The sequence below is a fragment of the Talpa occidentalis genome, unplaced genomic scaffold, assembly GCF_014898055.3.
Source record: "Talpa occidentalis isolate TD23 unplaced genomic scaffold, MPIMG_talOcc4v2.1 talOcc4.12, whole genome shotgun sequence".
Taxonomy (NCBI): Eukaryota; Metazoa; Chordata; class Mammalia; order Eulipotyphla; family Talpidae; genus Talpa; species Talpa occidentalis.
The window spans coordinates 50,188,041-50,208,026 of record NW_023601212.1 but is presented as its reverse complement, the minus strand read 5'-3'; the positions used below and the strand labels follow the sequence as shown (position 1 = coordinate 50,208,026).

Sequence of the window (19,986 nt, the reverse complement as noted above, 5' to 3'; positions counted from 1 at the left end):
ATTTGCGGACATTGAGATTAGGATTTCCCATAATTGTTCATATGATATGTTACAAGATACTGTGCTACTTTTTGCTTTTTTTCCTGCCACTTCAATGTGTCAAAACCATTCTTGTCTGGTGGGTTAGATTTGGCCTGTGGGCAGTAGTTTGCTGGTGGCAGGTGACGGAATCACCAGCTGTGGGTTCTCTGTCAAAGGTCTGGTCCTCGTTGATAGCAGAGGTATTTCCATCTTGAGAGAAGGAACCAGAATTCTCTTCCAAAATGTCACTGTTTTTGTTTTACAAAATGGAAAGCCATCAATCAAAATTAAATTTATGTTCACCTATAATGCCACCTTCCTGATAAGAGTTTTTGAGTTTCATTTAAATCGCTGTTCATATGTGTGTCCTTTTTTCACTTTAATGCTATGATAGACACAACTTTTCTACTTAGCATTATCTTATAAAAACTGTTCCTGTTATAACTAATTCCTCACAGTGATAAAGATAAATTGTGGTATACCACAATTTCCAGGGTATTTGATGGATTTAATTCAAAGGGAGGTCTTAAGTAATCTATTCTCAGGTATAAGAGCTAAGATTTAAATACCATCTCCTCACCTCCAAGTCAGGACAACCCATGTTGTAGAATGGAGCCTAATGGGTCTCCTCAATGGTTTATTTCCTTTAGGACAGTGTCTTTGGCAAGTCTGGGATTTTTTTTTTAAAGATTTATTTATACAAGAACCGGGGTACAGGCCAGAACTGTGGGGGGTGAGTGGATTCACCAGAGACAGAGTGGGGAACAGAACAGACAGACTGAAATACACTGCTGAGGGGAGCAGTGGGCTGCACCATGTGGGATTCTCACTGGCCGGCTGGGATCAAACTGACACTGCCTAGGCTGCGGACAGCTTCACAGCTCTGTGCTCAAACGCCTGCGCCACCAGGGGAGGCCCAAGTCTGGGACTTTAATGTATTGGAAGATGTGCCTTCCAGAAAATGCTGTACAGCTCTTTGTTTTGAATGATGTGCTTTTACCCTAGAAGTTATACTAAGTATGGTGAGAGTTAGGGGAGACTAAGCACACACCTCATTTCCTTGTAGTTATTAACTGCAAATAGTCAAAAGGAGTCAGATGGGAATCAGCTTTCCTGCTAGAGTAGAAAACACAGCAATCCCTTCTCATCCCCTTCTTTTTCGATGGTGGATGTTGGTTTCCCCTCGTAAGGTTCCAAGGCTGGAGAGATGATGAGATATGTCTTGAGGTGGTTCTTTTCCTTCTTCCCATTTGCTGTGTCACAGTGCCCACCTTCCCTTCACTTTCTCTTTGCTTTTGGAAGGGAAAGCACACGTGTTAGTCCAGGAGAGGACTGCAGATACTCATGGGGTACCTGCCCAAAGACAGCATAGGACAGTGGACCAGCCGGAGATGAGGGTTGAGGCCCAGATGGCAGTGAGGAGTTGGTGTCCTGGGCTAGGGCTGGGGAGAATGTGTCTGGTTCCCCCTTCTTCTAGGATAGGGCTGAGGTGGTCAAACTGCATTCCTGATGAGGAAGGATATCTTGGTCCACAGGAATGAATTAGACTTCTGAGACTCTACTGGTCTGATGAATGCAATGTATTTTCTGGAAGGAACACTTGGGAGGATGAGAACTGGGGAGGCCCAGACAAGGGAGAGGCTGGGATAGCAGAAATGACTGGATTTTCAGGTACCGTTTCACCTAATGGGTCCTGAAGCTCTAATTAAATTAAGAGGTGTCAATTATTTGGTCGATAGGCAAAGAGAATAGCAATTAATAGTGGTGAAAAGCATCCCTGGCCATGACAATCAGCGCTTGGAAATAGGGGTGTTTTCAAGTGAAATCCAAAGTGGGAGCATTTCTGGTGACTGATGGCACGGGTCAGTACACAGGCACCTGCACATCCTGAAGATCATCTTTCTCTAAACTGCAAACCCTGGGATGCAGAGAAGGAGTGAGCAAGGCCAGTGACCACTGTGTAATCTGCTTTTTTCACTTGACATTTTATCAGAAACCTACTGCTATTTTCATTAACTTCTTTTAATTTTGAAAAATTTAAAAGATGCAAAAATATATATATAAAGGATATAACAAACTGTATTTCCATTACTCAGACATAAGAACTAGTAATTTTTTTTAACCTTTGCTTCTAGCCACCATGCCCTCCTAAGAAATGAAATTACCATCTGAGTCCCTTCCTCCATCCCCAGGACATGGGCCTGGGGCTGATATATGTCCTCAGTTTTGATACTGGTAATGAATTTAATAAATTCATATCATATTCATACTACAGCAAATAAAATTATACTTTGTGTATGAATGTTGAAATATATAATAAAATTATTTCTGGTTCATTTCTTTTAACTGCTGTATAATTTTTTTTAAGATTGTTTATTTATTTATTTATACAAGAACTGTGGTACAGGCCAGATGCGCGGGAGGGTGAGAGAATTCACCAGAGACAGAGTGGGGAACAGAACAGGCAGACAACTGAAGTACACTGCTGAGGGGAGCAGTGGGTGCGACAGGAGAGGTCTGCTGCACCATGTGGGACCCTCGCCAGCCAGGATTGAACCGGCGCTGCAGAGGCTGCGGACAGCTTCAGAGTGCGGCACTCAACCTCCTGCGCCACTAGGGGAGGCCCTGTATAATTTTTTGCTGTCAGAATATAGAGGATTACATTTATTCATTTGATTAGTGGAGAGCCTCAGGTTGTGCCTAGGTTTGTTGTTTTTTTTTTTTTTTTTTTTTTGCTATTGAACACAGATGCAGCAGTGTACTTTACGACGATTCCAGGGATATAGGACCAGAAGTGTAATTGATGTTTTTTTTAAATTTCATACCTTTTTTTTTTTTTAAAGATTTATTTATTTATGTATGTATTTATTATTTATTTATTTATTTATTTATTTATTTATTTATACAAGCACTGGGTACAGTCAGAAGTGCGGGAGGGTGAGAGAATTCACCAGAGCCAGAGCGGGGAGCAGAGCAGGCAGAAGGACCGAAGTACACTGCTGAGGGGAGCAGCGGGCGGCAGGAGAGGTCTGCGCGCCATGTGGGACCCTCCTCCAGTGGCCGGGGAGCAGCCTAGCATGGAACCAGCGCTGCAGAGGCTGCGGGCACCTTCTCAACCCACCGCTCAACCGCTGCGCCACCGGGGAGACCCGTAATTGATGGTTTTTACTGGTTTGTAGCAGTAGCACTTCTTTTGACCTGGCTATGGATTGTTTTGATGTTTTAAGTGTTGCAAATATATTTCCAAATAGTTTACTAGAAGCTCTGCCTTGGGGAAGTAGGCAACTCATTAATAATCTGGATACTGATCTATGATACGCACCTGGTACCCTGCATATAGTTTCAATTTGTTAAGGACCTAGGACAGAGGCAGGGTATGATTACATATCCTGGAACCTCCAGTAACCAGTATGTCACCTGCTCTCTTTTCCTTGGTGGTGTCGCCTATTTCTATCTCTGAGATGCTAGGATCCAGAAAGCCCCGTGTGTTCTCACACTTCCCAGTGGTTCTTACACCAATGACTAGAAAGGAGGCATCTGCATTAAGCTAAGTAGTAGTGAGAAAAGCAAAACAGGACATAGTCATAGCTTTACCTTTGTATTGAAAGTTTTAAATTGGCTGAAGCATGGAAAGATACAAGCAGGAGATAGAAGGCAAGGCAGGGGAATAGAGAAAGGAGACACAGAAAGCGTTTGGTTACTGGCAGAGCATGGCCATGCTGTGCTTACCTGGAAGCAAGAAATCACCCACTTCCAAAGCACAGAGGCCAGCATGGGCATCTCTTCCCCCAGCACTGAGGGTTGGGTGGGAGGGACACTCTAGGATTTCCTTGGTGGTCCATGCAGGCCATGTAACAGCCAGGATCTGATACAAGGTCTCCCTGTCACTCCCAGGCACTGCAGAGGTCTTTAATCTCACCATAAAGTAACATCTGTCCTCAGTTGTACCTGCCAAGCACTGTATTTGGTTCTACAGTACCAAAAATGAGGCTACACAGCCTAATGTAGGAAGAGTTTCTGCAGAGGAAAAGTGAACACATGCTGGTCTCTGACACACTGATTTATAATATGGGTCAGCCTGAGTTACCATTAATATTAAGAGAAGGAGCCCTTAAAATAAACTTACAAATACAGACTTACTATGATGGTAGATGAGTTCTGGACCAACACAACCAGGCCACTTCAGGAACCCAAACATTTTCTAAGAGTAAGCGACTTTTCAACAGAAGTAGAAATCTACAGATAAAAATCTTTCAAGATCGGATTTTAAATCCACATACTACTCTTTCTTAGACATTTCCTCATGTCACAATGAATAATTCCACTCAACATAGCCAGAGCCTCCAATTCATATATCTTGCAGGAAGATGCAACATACAGCAAGTCTGCTGAAGGCTCACCCTTGGGGACAAAGTACTATGAGCTCTTTTTTAGGAGAATAAGGAAGGGAAGTGAGAAGGGAAGGGGAAAGGGTTTGCATGGAGTCTGCTCCACTATTTCCTAATCATCTTAAAAGTCAGATCTACATGGATAAGGTTGCTGATGAGGCTCATGGGTATACGGAAGCAGAGCCATTAAACGTATCATAAAGAAATACACAGGTTTTTCGCTTGAGGCCCAAGGGTAGGCTCCAGGCAATTAGGAAACCCTAGATTTTACTTAAAAACGTCTACATAGCATATTATTTATTTATTTATATTTATGCATAGAAGAACTAGGGTATAAGCCAGAGGTGCATGGGGTGAGAGGATTCACCAGAGACAGAGTGACAAGCAGAACAGGTGGATCTACTGAAATACACTGCTGAGGGGAGCAGCGGGCAAGACAGGAGAGGTCTGCTGCACCATGTGGGTCAGCTTCCTGGCTGGGGATTGAACTCAGGCCACAGCAATGATAGCACTGAGATTTAACGCGAAGGCCACCACAGAGACCCCTGTATAGGATATTATATGCATTTTTACAGGGGCGAGTGTTCAAATTTTTACGATATTCCAAAAAGATGCCGATGGCCTAACACAGCCTAAGCCCTGCATGAAAAAATCCACCCCAATGTAAATGGTATGTATTAACACATTCTTTATTTACTATTCAGAATTCTTTTTGAGACAGCAGATGACTCTGTTCCTCAGCTGTTCTTACATCCTCATAAAGCAAAATATAAATTCCTGTTTTGACAGGAGAAGGTATTATTATTATTACAGATACTTAAACTTCTATTTACTTTTTCTGCTTCTTACAAGTAAACTTAAATGTCTAGTAGAAAGTATCTTAAAATCTGATGGGACCTGTATTTGGTATTTTATTTAGAAACTCCTTCCAGAGGCCAGGTTTTAGTAATCTAGCTATTTTCTTCCTCCTTTAACTCTGCAGAAAGACTAGAGTTTAAAATCTTGATTAACAGTAAATAGTCATTTTCTTTAAAGTTGCAGACTCAGGCAAATGTGATCAAATCACATATGGCTCAGGAGTCTGAACAGGCATAACAGTTAAATATCAGAGTGAAAGTAATGAATAAAAAAGTCCAACATATTTCCATTGTTTCAGAGAATTTTCACTCTCCAAAAGTAAAAGTGAGTCAAGCAGAGGTAATAAAGCTCCTGAGCTTTCACTGCTTTCCTGACAGTCTCTCCCTGGTTCATCAACAGGGGCAGCACAGTGAAATGGTTCCAGTGTCCCAGGACCTGTCCCTACCACCTGGTGAATGGACCTCAATTTCAATAGCTGCCCCCACAAATACTTGTGTTCCATACAGGACTTGACTTACAGTGACAGTGGCGTGCAGGGATGTTGCAAGTAGGACTGTTCAATCAGTAAAATAATTATACTTTTTAGAGAAATTCACTTTTAAAAATTAAGCACCTTAAAGCAAGGGAATTTCCTTTATATTTTGTATGACATTTTAAAAATATCTTTTTATCTTTTTATGTTCTAAGTAATTACCATAATGCCTGGGATGCAGTGGGTGCTGAGTACATGTTTTTCAATTGCAATTTTGTTCCTTGTTTTTCTTTCTTCCTTTAACTTTTAGCAACCTGCTTGTCCAGCCATGGTGCAGAGGTGACTGCTGCTCAGCACCAGGGGAAGCTCTGAGTTAGAGGAGTCCAAAGGAAGTTTAACTGCAAATTCAGCTTCTTTACACCAAAGGTACTTTTACATCTACTTGAAGGGAAGCAGAGCAGAGATTTCTTTGGATATCAAGAAGAGAGTTGAAAGGCAAATTCAAACCATGCCCTTTGGACACTCAATAAATATAAAAGACTGATCATGGAAAAGTGAGTTTAAATTGCCACAGGTACAGACAATTTTGCTTCCTATTGATTTAGGAAATAAAAAAGGAATTCTTGGTCATTTCTGAGAGAGATAAACCTCAAAACCAAAGGCTTCCCAGAAGGACACCAATTCTCAGTATGAAACAACAAATGAGTTTGATTTTTGAAAAATCAATTCTATGAAACCCAAAAAATAGATTTGAGTGGTATTTACGGTTGTCCTCAATGCTAGCTTGAACCAAAGGAATATTAAACAATGGTGAGAAGTCAGGAACATAACTTCATTAGAATCCAAACTCCAGTTTTGGTGATATAAACTATGGGAAGATTACATCAAGCCAAACATATGTATTTAAAAGTAGTATTTTAATTTTTGGAGGCCTTGTGTATAAATGATAAACAGGATGGAGTATTTATAATATTCAGTAGGATGAACTTCAGATAAGCAGGCATACACAGGAAAGTGTGGCCCAGAGAGAAGAGAATATTACCTAGAAACCTGTAACTGGGCACATGTCCAGACTATATATATAACAATTTGTCTGTGAATATAAATGTATTTAATTGTGGGAAGGGTGTTTATGTTGATTGTACAAGTGCTTCTTTGTCCAGGGAAGACTGCATCTAATAATGATCAAGTTATAAACTTTGATTTTGTGGAGCTAAATACAGTAAACTCTATACCCTGGATGCAAAAGGAAAAGGGGATTTGCAGACAATATGATAATATACATAGAGAACCCCAAAGACTGGCTGGAAAAACTAACTTAAATAATAAACCAGTTCAACAAATGGGCAGGATACAAAATCACACAAAAATCAGTTTTTTTCCTACATACAAATAATGAAATGGAAGAAGAAATTAGTAAAGCTATCCCATTTACAATCTCATCAGAAAAAAATTAAATACCTGAGAAAAAACCTAACAAAGCAGGTGAAGATCCATTACAAGGAAAACTATAAAACATTGTTAATAGAAAAAGAAATAGCAAGAGGAAGATACTCCCTGATCATGGATTGGAAAAATCAATACTGTTAAAATGGCCATCCTGCCTAAAGTAATTAAAAGGTTCAATTCAATCCTAATAAAAATCCCAATGGCATTCTTCAAAGAAATAGAACAAAGATTACTGAAATTTATATGGAACCATAGAAATCCCAGAATAGGCAAAGCTCTCTTGATGAAAAAGGGGAAAAAATGGAGGTATTACATTTCTGGACTTCAAACTATATTATAAAGCCATAATAATTAAAACAGCACAGTATTGAAACAAAACAGACAGATGAATGGACTAGAATTGTGAGCCCAGAAGTAAAACCACACACTTACAGGTAACTAATATACGAGAAAGGAAAAAACATATGCACTGGAACAATGAAAGCCTCTTCAGTAAACTGCTGCAAAAATTGGACTATAACATGCAAAAGAATGAAGTTAGACCACCATCTCACAACATACATGAAAATCAACTCAAAATGGATAAGACACTTGGATATAAGACCTGAAATCATAACATACATAGAAGAAAACATAAGCAAAACACTCCATGACATAAACTTCAGAAATATCTTTCTGGACTCATTGCCAGCAGCAAGAAAATTAAGGGGTAAATAAACATCTGGGCTCATATCAAACTAAAAATCTTCTGTACAGTGAAAGAGACAGTGCTCAAAACAAAGAGATAACCTGTTAGATGGGAGAAAATATTTGCATACCATAAGGGGTTGATAAGGGGTTAATATCAAACATCTACAAAGCACTTATACAATCAACAAAATGAAAACAAACAACCCAATCCAAAAAATGGGCAAAAGAGCTTAATAGGCACTTCTACAAAGAAGATATTGCAGATGGCCAACAGACACACACACACAAAAGAACCTTCTATATAGCTCACATCACTTGTCATTAGGGAAATGCAAATCAAAACGACAATGAGATGCCACCTCACACCTGTGAGAATGGCCTATGGTAAAAAACAAACAAACAAACAAAATCACAAACAAGTACTAACAAGGGTGTGGAGAAAAAGGAACACTATTACATTTTTGGTGGGAATATAAACTGGTCCAGCCCCTACAGAAAGAAGTGTGGGGATCCCTTGAAAGACTAAAAATGAATTTACCATATGATCCAGTGATTCCACTCCTAGGAATCTACCCAAAGAACACTAAAACTCTAATTCAAAAGGAAACCTGCACTCCTATGTTTACAGCAGCACTATTTACAATAGCCAAGAAATGGAAACAACCTAAATGCCCCCAAAACAGAGGAATGGATCATGAAGATGTGAGATACACACACACACATACACACACACACACAGGAATACTAAACTATTTAAACAGATCAATTCTTGCCATCTGCAGTGACATGGATAGAACTGGAAGAGATTTTTCTAAGCAAAGTAGCCAGGAGAGAGAGAACTACTGGATGGTTTCACTTATACATGGGACTAGAGAAACCAAACAAAGGATCTCAGGCAAACAGTAAGACTGACCCTTAAAGGCGGACCTATATCTGAGACACTCAGGAGGGGAGGGGAGGGGGAAGGAGAGGAGTAGAGTGGAGAAGGGGGTTGGGGGAAGGGGGAGGAGAGCTCAGTGGAGTATGCAGGACTGTGAGGACTTTGGTGATGGGAAAACTAAGGTGACCACACCTGATGGGAGAAATCCTATACTGTGAAAAAAATAAACAAGGATGTTTAAAAGGTAACCAAAAAACAAACAAAAAAAAAAAGGAGAAAGTGATCCATTTTGCGTTTTGCTGCAATCCACACACTCCTTGAGAGGCAATCGACACTCTCTTTGGAGTCAGACAGATGTGGGCTACAGTTCCAACTTGACCACGATTCGCCTTGCAAAGCCATGCAGGCTCCTCAAGTATCCCTAGGCTCAGCTTCATTGTCTGTGAATTGCAGAGAAGACTTGCTTCCTGGCCACTGCTCTGGAGACGTGCAGGCCGCAGCCTGTGCAGAGGTCTGTGTGGCATTTAGAGCAGTGCCGGGCATGGAGTGGCCTGGGTGAGTTCTGGCTGGTGTCCAGGGCCTTCCTACTGGCAGCGTGAGGTCAGTGCAGCATCACTGCAGACACCACCAGTGAGAGAAGACCCAGTCTCATCTGACTTTACACTCTCAGGATCCTCTATTACGCACTAGACAGTTTCATGGCCACATTCTTTTTATTTTTTTCAGGGAGCCAGATTTTCATTTTAACCCTCTATTCTTCCCTTTACAAGAACAGCTTTGAAAAACAGAAACTGGAATTTTGTTCCTCTAAAATATAAGACAATTGACTCATATCCCTTGAAAGATGTGAATTTATTTTATTTCTTACCTTTTCAATTTTTTCATCCAGCATCCTGAAGAATTCTTGTTGGCTTTCAGAGATGTGCATGCTGGAAAATAAAGAGTAGGTAAGGGTGTATTTTGCTGCTTTTTGAAGTGTGACTCCCTCAAATGGAAAATGTCCAGTCTCGGAACTTTGGGGCAGGTTAGTTTACTGAAGACATTTCCACAGAAATAATTTGGAGTTATATTAGGGACTAAATGTCATTCCCTCATTTGTAATAGTCTTCCAGGGCCTGTGACCTAAGGGATACAATTTCCTTTCAATGCACACATGTACTTACAGTGATGTTTCTGTTACTTTTTTTCTTCAGGTACACATTTGTGATTTCAAGAAAAAAGAAAAGCGTCAGCAAGTCACATGTGGCTTTATTTCCACCCCGTGTGTAACCATAAAAAGAAAATGTATCCTGGTTATTATATGGAAATGTGTATTCTATAAAGGTTGTCGGCATCAGTGCAGCATTCAGCTGACTGTGTAGGTGTGGTGGGGGGAGCGGATGAGCTGAACTTGACATTGCCCCTGAACACCTGCGTTGGCGAGGGCAATGCATGTCTTTGGAGCTGAAATTGCACTGGAATGTGGGAGTAGTCAGGGAGTCTGTCTGAGCAGCACCTGCTTCGTCTGTCTGCTTGTCCCATGTCATAGACAGCAAACATAGTGGTGGGGGCATGAAATGAGATTGGTGTGTGGAGAAAAGTTACAGATGGGCAAGGTGGGAGGAAGGGGCCTCAGTGGTAACATGGTCCATGAGTGTAGTTTCTCCTTGGCAAGTGGTTATGGGGCTCCTGGGAGGCCCCCAGGAGGTTTAGGATGCTGGGGTGAGAGCCCCAGTGTCCAGTGTTTCTTTCAGTTGCTGTCAGTGTGGTAGATCTGGAGAAACTTCTTCCCTTCAAGTCTGGAGTGGTGAATGCCTGAGTAACATCCCCCCTTGCATCACACCTCATCCTTTTAGGGATCACAGGGAGTGCACAAGGGATCCCAAACCCTCCAGGCTGCCCTTGACAGATAAAGGGACTCAGAGGAAGTTTCCCCGTGTGTAAAACCAAGATCTAAAATCCAGGAGCAATGACATCAGCTTGGATGTAAAAGGAAAGCAATGAAAAATACCTGACACCAGCAATCAGCTCTCACAGTTCGAAAGTACTTTAACAGGTATTTTCCGACCTTGATATGATCATTGAAATTAAGTTCATGTTCTGTTTCAGTAACAGGCCGTCTCTTGTGGCAGGTTAGCAAGGCAGGGCAGAATTGTGAGGATGAAAATACATTAAATGGTTTCCTCTCTGTTTCTGGCTGGACAGAAAAGTCATTCTGCGTGGCTGAGTTTTCCCAGATTCTTCATGGTTTCACTTCTGAAACTGCCAGTGTTTTTTTTTTTTTTTTTTTTTTTTTTTTTTTGTGGGACCCTCGCCGACGGCCAGGGAACGAACCGGCGCTGCAGAGGCTGCTGGCAGCCTTGCAGCCCAGAGCTCAACTGCTGCGCTACCAGGGGAGGCCCTGAAAGTGCCACTTTTTTATTTGAGCTACTGTGGATGCAAACCTGTCTAAACTTTATGCTCTTTAAAATAGACGGTCTTCCAGAGACATTTCTTAACTTCCGCTCAGTGAGGAGGAGCCACTTCCCTGATCTGAAAATGTAGTGCCCCTCCTTCTCTGACACTGAGATCCCCGGGGTCTCTGAGGTGGGCAGCCCGCCTCTCATTAAGCCAGAAGGCCTTCATCACCAGGTTGTCCTCTGCCTGCTTTGAAGTACCTTCTCTCATCTCCTCTTGTCAGAGAGGATGTCAATCCTTCTTCTCTGAGTTTTCTCAGGTATCAGATGCTTTTGTTTATAAATGATGAATGCTTGATGCTAAAGATCTTTAATAAGTGTCTGTATATTGGTACTAGATTTAACTAATTTCATGTAACAATTTCAATAAGTCCTATTTCTCTCCATGACTCAATCTGGGAGGACACCAGGGTCCCTGAGCACTTCCCAAGCTCTGGGGGGTTAATCCTGAGTCACCAAAGACTTTTCTTTCTGTGTCTCAGCCTCATAGGGCCAGGGATGACAACACTATGACATCTTAATGAAAGTAATCAAATGAAACAAGGCAAAACGGGAAAAATGGGCTTTCGAGCTGAAATCTTAGCAGCCTTCATTTTCAGTGACTAAAAAAAATTTCCAAATAATAAAAACCTAAGCCATCAAAGTATGGGAAGGCAAGGTCCTAATCCCCTCACATGTCACCTGCCAAGATGGAATTCAGTTATCTAATTATAGATAGGTGGGTTCCTGGAAAATCTTAGTATAAACACAGATTTTTAAAATAAGATTTACTTTTATTTATTTATGCATACAAGAACTGGGGTATAGGCTAGAAGTGTGTGTGTTGGGGGGTGAGAGGGTTCACCAGAGACAGAGTGGGGAGCAGAAATGATGGATCTATTGCAATACACTGCTGAGGGGGAGCAGTGGGCAAAACAGGAGAGGTCTGCTGCACCATGTGGGTCAGCTCCCTGGATGGGATCAAACTCAAGTTGCAATGGCTGCAGATCGCTTCATAGTGCTGAGACTTTAACCCCTGTGCCACCAGGGAGACCCTGAACACAGATATTTCTTCATATCGATCATTATTATTGTTCAACAGAACCTCAGGGAAGTGAATGGACTCTCATCCTAACTTTGTGACAATCCCTTGCTAGTAGTACATGCACAGCTCACTGTTATTTAATTAGTTCATGATTTTGTCTTTTAAAATCCCATGAAACCAAAACCAACACCAAAAGCTGGGGCCTTGATGTCAGTCTGGAGCCAACTCACCTCCTACCCATGCAATGTGTCTACTCTGGCCAAGACAGAACCATCAGGCCTCCCTTTCCCTTTTGGAGCTTCAGTGCATTTCTATTTGTGCTTAAAAAGCAGATTACTTTAGTTGTTCTTAATTTATAAAGGGCGCACGATGCTCTATAACCTATCAGGACTTGTCTCTTCCTCTCCCATCACATCGCTGGGCCCCTCACGGTGCGCTGCGGCCCGCATTTGTCCTCTCTGCTCAGACCCACTGCGTGCCTCAGTGCAGGTCATTCACCGAATTTCCCGAGAATGGGCATTTCTCTTGTTTCTCATCACTAAGGCATTCTTACCTAGTGTCAGACACAGTGGTCGGCACTCAGCATGCGCTATTTTATTTGATCACTAGTTTTATAAGGCAGGATTTTTCACCTCCATTTTTCTTTGAAAAAGCTGACAAAGACCTGAGATCTGAGATTATGAGTCAGTACACATTGCTCTACCTGTTGAATCAGTGATACAACAGGCAAGAGGAGTACCTGCCTTTATGGCGTTGTACTTTCCTTGCACTCATGGGGAAAAAAGCCTCATTTTCTTATACAACTACTCAAGAAATGATAGGTCCTTTAATCCTGTATGCTAGCAAGGAGGAAAAATGAAACTTTTCCTGGCTCTCCAGAAAGATTTCCTGGTTGAAAGTCACACCTCCATTATTCTGACTTATCATTTAAAATACACACACACACACACACTCACACACACATACACACAAGCATGCTGCTTGGTGGTAGATGGGATTTTCTTTATACTTTTTATGAAAACACACGAGCCAACTTAACCGCTTGCTCCGAAAGCTCCAGCATCCGCATTCTGCAGGACATGCTGTTCAGCGTGTCAGAGTTAAGTGAATATTCAGTCTTACAGGAAAAAAAAGGAATTTCTCCTTTAATACAGTTTCTCCTTAGAACTCAGAGATAAGAGAAACATTTGATAATAGCACAGATCAAATGCTTGGATGAAAAGGTGATGTAGTGCCATCAGAGAGCTCTGTCCTCGAAGGCAGATAAAGTTAGTGTGGATAAAAGTGATTAGCGGTGAAGTGGACTCAGAAGGTTGTGATAGAAACCTAACACCTAAGGGGCAAGAATCAGTTGTAACATTATCCTGATACTCTAAGTGGATTTTAAAATGTCCGGTGTTCTTTGAAAGTGAAAAATTAAATCACTGAGGTCATTCATACCTCTCCACACCCAGGAATCCTAAATCCATAAGTCGGTGGATAGGTCCACAGTCAGTGGTCCAGGCTGACATGTTTATAAGCCAGATTATGTCTGTCTCAGTTTCACAGGAATAACCAGAGATAATGTAACTTTCGCGTATGATTTGATTTATGGGGTTACAACTATATGTATGTAGTAGTCAAATTTATTTGGGGGGGAGGTGTCTGTGTCACATGTACTAATTTATTTATATTATTTATATTTATATTACATTTTATATTTTATATAATGTAAATAAGGTGAATTTATAAATATATACTATATTTAGGTGGAACACCAAAATAGAGATTTGCTGTCTCTGGTTAACAGAGCCTCTCTGAAGAGGCTTCAAATTTACACAAAGATAGTTTCAAAGTTATACAAAGTACAAGGTAGATTCAGTTCTAGCATCATCTAGAAAGCTACCCATTATTCTCTTTACATTTTTAACTGTGGAATATCTAACACAGAGAAAACATGATGGTATTTGTATATTTTAGAAAAATAGTAATTAAAAGAAGATCCAACTAATCACCACTCAGCTTAGGAAATATCCAGTCCAAAAGAACCACCTCCCTGAATTTAATGCCTTTTCATTTCCTTGTTTGTCTTTGTTTTATTGTAGGAATAGTGAAAACACACACACACAGTGTACAAAATGTTGCTTAGTTCTGTCTATTTTTAAATTTTATGTCATCAAAACTTTATGTTGGCACACTGCTACTTACTCTACTGCTGCAATCTTAAATTCATGAGACTCCTTTCTCCTCATGTAGCTATAGGTCATTCATGTAGTATTACTATCACTAGAAGATGCTACATTTTTGTTAACCTAAATATTTTTGATGGACATTTCAGTTTCAGCTTTAAGAGATTCAAGAACTCATATAAACAATGCTAAGGACATTTCAAAATAGGTCTGCTGGTGCACATGTATAAGAAACTCTACAACATCAGAGAGTGGAGTTGCTGGGGGAATGTATGCCTAGGAACAATTTTAATAAATACTGCAAAGTCTTTTTCAAAGTCATTGTGGCAATTTATATTCCCATTAGCAGGGGTTAAGGTTGAGTATGGTTCCACATGCTGGTCAATCTTTTGTCTTTTTTCTAAATTTTCTCCAGTTTTCTAATGTGAAATGACTTACTTTTTCACATATTTGCTATTCATGCTTCCTCTTCAGTCAAATGACTGTTCATTTCTTTAGTCTCTTTTTGAATGAGTGATTTGTCTTTTACTGATTGATTTGTTGGAGTACTTTATTATGGAATCCAACAACTGTCAATTATATGTGTTGCAAGCATATTCCATTATTTTTGTAGATGTTTACTTTCTTACAGTTTATTTTGATACACAGAAGTTCTTAATGCAGTCATATGAATGAATCACTTTACTTAAGGTTCTGCATCCCTGGTGACTAATTCAAAGTTCTTCCCTCCCCCGCCATCATAAAGTTATTCCTTTTTATTTTCTTCTAATTTATCTGAAATGTCTGCCCTGTCATCCATTGTGGGCTGTTTTGGGGTCTCTATTCTGTTTCATCAGACCATACCACATTGTTCCAGCTACTACAGTTTTATATCTTGATTACATGGTGTGCAAAATGAGACTTACCCTGAAAACAGTTTTATTTTTTAAAAAAGTATAAGGAAAATGGGAACTAGGACTTACTTTGCTCTGGGTTGATGGACTAATCCGGGAATCTCTTTATTAGTTTTAAGTCTTACATTTGAACTGGCACTTTTTTCCTGCAACACATAAACACACACACATAAAAGACAAGATCAGACCAGCAATTAAATTATATCATGAACAGTATTTCTGATATTAATGTTAATATGAGCAGATGTAGAGGAAGTGTTTTGAAAACCATTACATATGACATTAAAATAGCAAGTTGATGTTGAAAATGTAAAGGACTTAGGCTTATGATTTATAGGAGATATGACCTTGGGTAGCTCATGTTTTCACTAACCAAATGTTGAATGCTTCAGAGGTTAATCTGTATTATTTCTTCACTCTTCTCTAGTTTTAATTCAATAAAGAAATATGAGAGGGGAAAAGCAATGTCATGAATTTCATTACAGAAATATTGGATCTGTTTGAGATCCTCCACAGTTGGTTACTTCTTCACAAGGACAAAAGTCCTTGCAAAGCTGTTACGCAGGACAGGCAGAACCTGCCAGGCATTTTAACAGGGAACACGGTCATGAAAAGAGAAACTAGCTTTATAACTGCTCTGACACTGTTTGGCAAGCTATGTGCAACTAAAATTTTTTGGGTGGAGTAGCTGAAATTAGCAAGAAAATCAAAGAAAAGAGGGCTCTAGAGTCAAAAAGAGCAGCAGTGGTTCAATCACAGCTACTGTGTACTTGTCCAGGGTAAGTGGCTTCAGTGCATTTTATCTGTGAAAGACACTGCGGCTACTGAGAGATGAAGTTTGCACAGGGCCCTTGGAGTAACAGGGAGAAGAACATGGCTAAAAATAACACAATTCACATTGAATTGATTTAAAGTCAATACTAGTGTGTATTCAAGGAGCACTGTTTTGGCTTTTTAAGTTGAATAACCTGTCTTATTCTGAGTATCCTACCCACAGTGGAATACCCTCAAATCTGAAAATACTGATATATCAATCAGTAATCATACTATCTCAGTAATATTGCTTCTCTCTATTTTTACAGATATTATATTTAAAAAAAATACTCAAGGTGATTTATAAATTGTTCATAGAATAAGTCCTTAAAATGAAAGGGAAGACTAAGTGACTCTATACACTCAAAGGACCTGAAGTGTAGCAAGGAATAAAAGCTCCTCTGGGCCAACCTGCCATTCTCACCACATGCAGTGATGTGGAATGACACAGAAAACACTGATCCTCAAATGAACTCTATTCAGTGCAAATTTTCTTAGGACAGTGGAAGCCATTAAATTCAATGAAAGCCCAATGACTGCTATGCTCTGGTTGACTTTACCACAAACATGAGCTAATCTAACAATAGTGGGATGAGCTTATTTTTCACAAAGCAGGTGGGAGAAATTAGGAAACTGCATCACAGTTATGATGGCTTGATGAAGAGGCTATGTTCCAAGAGATGCGCTGTTAGGTGATTCTGTTGTTGTGTGAAAGTCATTGAGAATAGTTGCATAAACCTAGAGGGTACAATCTACTACACTCCTAAGCTAGATGGCAGAACCTTCTGGAACTGGTGTGGTCCATCTACCCGATGTACCATTAAGTGACATGTGACAGTAATTCCAGCAAGGCAGAGCCAGCGATCTCTGTACCACGGGGCCACTGTGCCTGCTGGGAGCCACGCCCATCATGGAGGCAGTCATCAAACATTGGTAGAATGAATGAATGAGGTCAGCCAATGATGGACTTCTTTTCAGCAGAGACAAAAATAGCTTAAAGGTGGTCTCCCTGTGAGAGTGAAGATGTAGGTCCCTCTACTCCCCCGCAAGTTAGTCATTATTTTCCCTTAAATTTTATGTCTGCTTCAATTAAACATCATTGAAAATGGACATACTTGATGTGAAAGAACCTTCAACTCTTCCTCTACTTACATAATTTCTCACTCTTTGAACTCAAATGATATGCCATTATTTTAAATATTGCTGAGGCATGAAAATGACTTTTAATTTTAAGACTACTAATGATATTCAATGGTATTCGGTTTATATTAAATTTACTAAATTGTACATTGCCTCACCAATCTTCCTTAAAAACATTGCACTTGCTAAGAAAGAACTCCCCCCACTCCAAACAATACGGATGATCAGGACATCTGGGCCCATGAGAAAGGACATGTCACCCCCAGGACATCATGTACATGTGTGCACTTCCAGGAAGAGAGAGCCCCAGAGGTAAGGCAGAGGCAAAAGGAGGACAACAGAAAGGACATTTAATTACATAAAGATTACTATGTACTGTATTTTCATAACGTATGTGTTTTTACAGATTACCATGAACCAAGGTCATTAACAACTACTCACTGACCATTTACTAGAAGTCAGTACAGATTTACATATTAACTCATTTTTATGTCCACAGCACCTCTCTGACACAAGTACCATTATTATCCTCACTTGACAGATGAGGAAGTAGAGGCTTAGAGGGATGAAACACTGAGGTAACAAGTAATAAGTGAGTCAGTATTTGAACCCAAGCAAAATGGCCCCAGGGTCTAGGCTATTAGCCACTTGTCAGTAGTTCTTAAACTTTCTAGCATCAAGACTCCCTTTACCTATACTCTCCAAATGTTGAAACATTTCATTATACAAAGTGAAAACAATCATATTTGTTAAAATCACCATCAATCTCATCAGAAAATTCTTTTTAATTTTTTAAATTGTTGTTGAGGTACCACTGTGTTACATTCCTGTTAGTGTTTTGACAGTTTAGGAATCCCCCCTCGGGTGGAATAACTGCAGCTCTCTCACCAACAAAGCACCTGTGGTCCACCACCATAGTCCACTGTGCTTCACCAGAAAAATCTTGACTAAAACTGTCAAGGTCATGGTCATGGATACCAGTTTTCAAAATCCGAATTTTGGCTTCCAGTTTGAATTTTATCACTAGCAAGTCAATTGTTTTCTTTGATGACAAGTCTGATTATCCATAATGTATCTGTCAGACCTTTTTTTTCTAGAGATGGTGTTCCATAAACTACCACTGGTAGTCCAGTGTGTGGCCACCAGCTGTAGAGGTGCTGTCCCCTGGAGAACCGTCTCATTTGGGCATCAGAAGAAATCATCACACAGATTGTTAAAAAGACAGGCACAAAACTCAATCAAATTAGGCCATTTTTTTAGTGCTTACACTGGGAAGCGAAAAAGGAATGCATTCTTCTACTTTGATGCATGTGGTGGCAAATGACACAATAACCATTAAGGTTTGGTGTCCCTACATTGATTTACAGCATCAGCAGTTTTACCTACTGCTGCTTTTGCACTGTCAGTGCAAATCTGGACACAGTGAAAAAGGCAAACAGCTTCTTAGTGTTATTAGAAAAATTACCTCAAGGGCCTCCAGGGGTCCCTGGGCCACAATGACTACAGTGTCATGCTTTCTTTTGCAAAGGAAAAGAACTCTTGGTTGCTTAATTATGCTCTATGCCTTATCTAAAAAAATATTTAACTGCCTTGTGGATATAAAATTTATATTCCATAACATTCCATTAAAAATGTATGATTAAATGGTATTGGTAAATCTAAAAAATTATTCAATTATTACTATAATCCATGTGGAAAGTCTTTGTGTGCACCTATGGTTACATTTCTCTTGGGTAGATTCCTAGGAGCAGAATTGCTAGATTTACATTTAATGATTAAAGACATCACCAAAGTGCTTTCCAACGTGGCTATACCATTTTATATTCCCACCAGCAGTACATGATGGGTCCAGTTTGTCCAAATCCTTACCAACACCCAGTGTTGTCTTTCTGACCATTGCCTGCTAGTGGTGACTCACTGTAGGCTCTAGATAAAAAAAAATGTGACTTACTTAGACTTGTTCTTTTATTTTTTTTTATGTTCCTGAATACCTAGTGCTTTGCTACATGGCAGCATTTCTATGCTTACTGTTTAGCTATATTTGCATAAAGAAGCCAGCTTTATATATGCACATAAACATCATTTAGCATTGACTTTGGCATTTGTTTGTTGGAAAAGGGAAAGTTAAAGAATATGCCTTAGGGAAGAAAAAAGAAACCAGAAAACAAACAAAATCAAGAGGTTAGTGGGAGCAGTGGGAACTTTGGTTCAATATTTGAAGCAGCTCAGATGAAGTTGATGCAACAGAGCAGGTGAGGGTCATGCATGTCTGTGTGTTCCAGGGATAGGAAAAGAGAATGAAAATGGGAGGTGACAGAAATGGTAAGTAGAATATTGTTTGCTTAGGCAAGAAAAAATCTATTTCAATGGTAGTTGATCTTATAAACTAAGTGCTCTAATTAGACTGGGACCAAGAGGAACAAAGACAAAGCCACTGAAAGGATCCTCAGCAGGCAGCTTGTAACGTGGTGCTTCTCATGAGCCATACATGTTGTTCTCAGAATCATCTGGGTTGCTTGTTCAAACACAGATTTCTAGGTTCCTTTCAAGACTTCTTAAGAGCCTCTAGGGATTGAGGCCCTGGAATCTGCACCTTGAACAAGAGTCCCAGGTGATTCTTACCTCAAAAAAAAAAAAAAAAAAATTTGGGAACTTCCATTTCAGAGAATAGATACTTTCCTGCTTAGGATGCCCCATTTTAGGTCCTCCCTTTCGTCCTTCCACAGAGCAACTTTCAAACTAAGCTCCAGGGTTC

At 40.1% G+C, this 19,986-nt stretch overlaps 1 protein-coding gene across 2 annotated transcripts in view; it reads right to left on the bottom strand.

Annotated features, from left to right (window-relative positions):
- Positions 1-19,986, bottom strand: part of CUNH1orf21 (chromosome unknown C1orf21 homolog) — a 228,084-nt gene that overhangs the window by 9,286 nt on the left and 198,812 nt on the right. For both annotated transcript variants that reach the window (XM_054693408.1, XM_037506294.2), the window contains exons 4-5: positions 15,348-15,424; positions 9,627-9,687 (exon numbers count right to left, since the gene is read on the bottom strand). In XM_054693408.1, the coding sequence (XP_054549383.1) occupies positions 9,627-9,687; positions 15,348-15,424 (138 nt within the window). The remainder of the gene's footprint in view (positions 1-9,626; positions 9,688-15,347; positions 15,425-19,986) is intronic.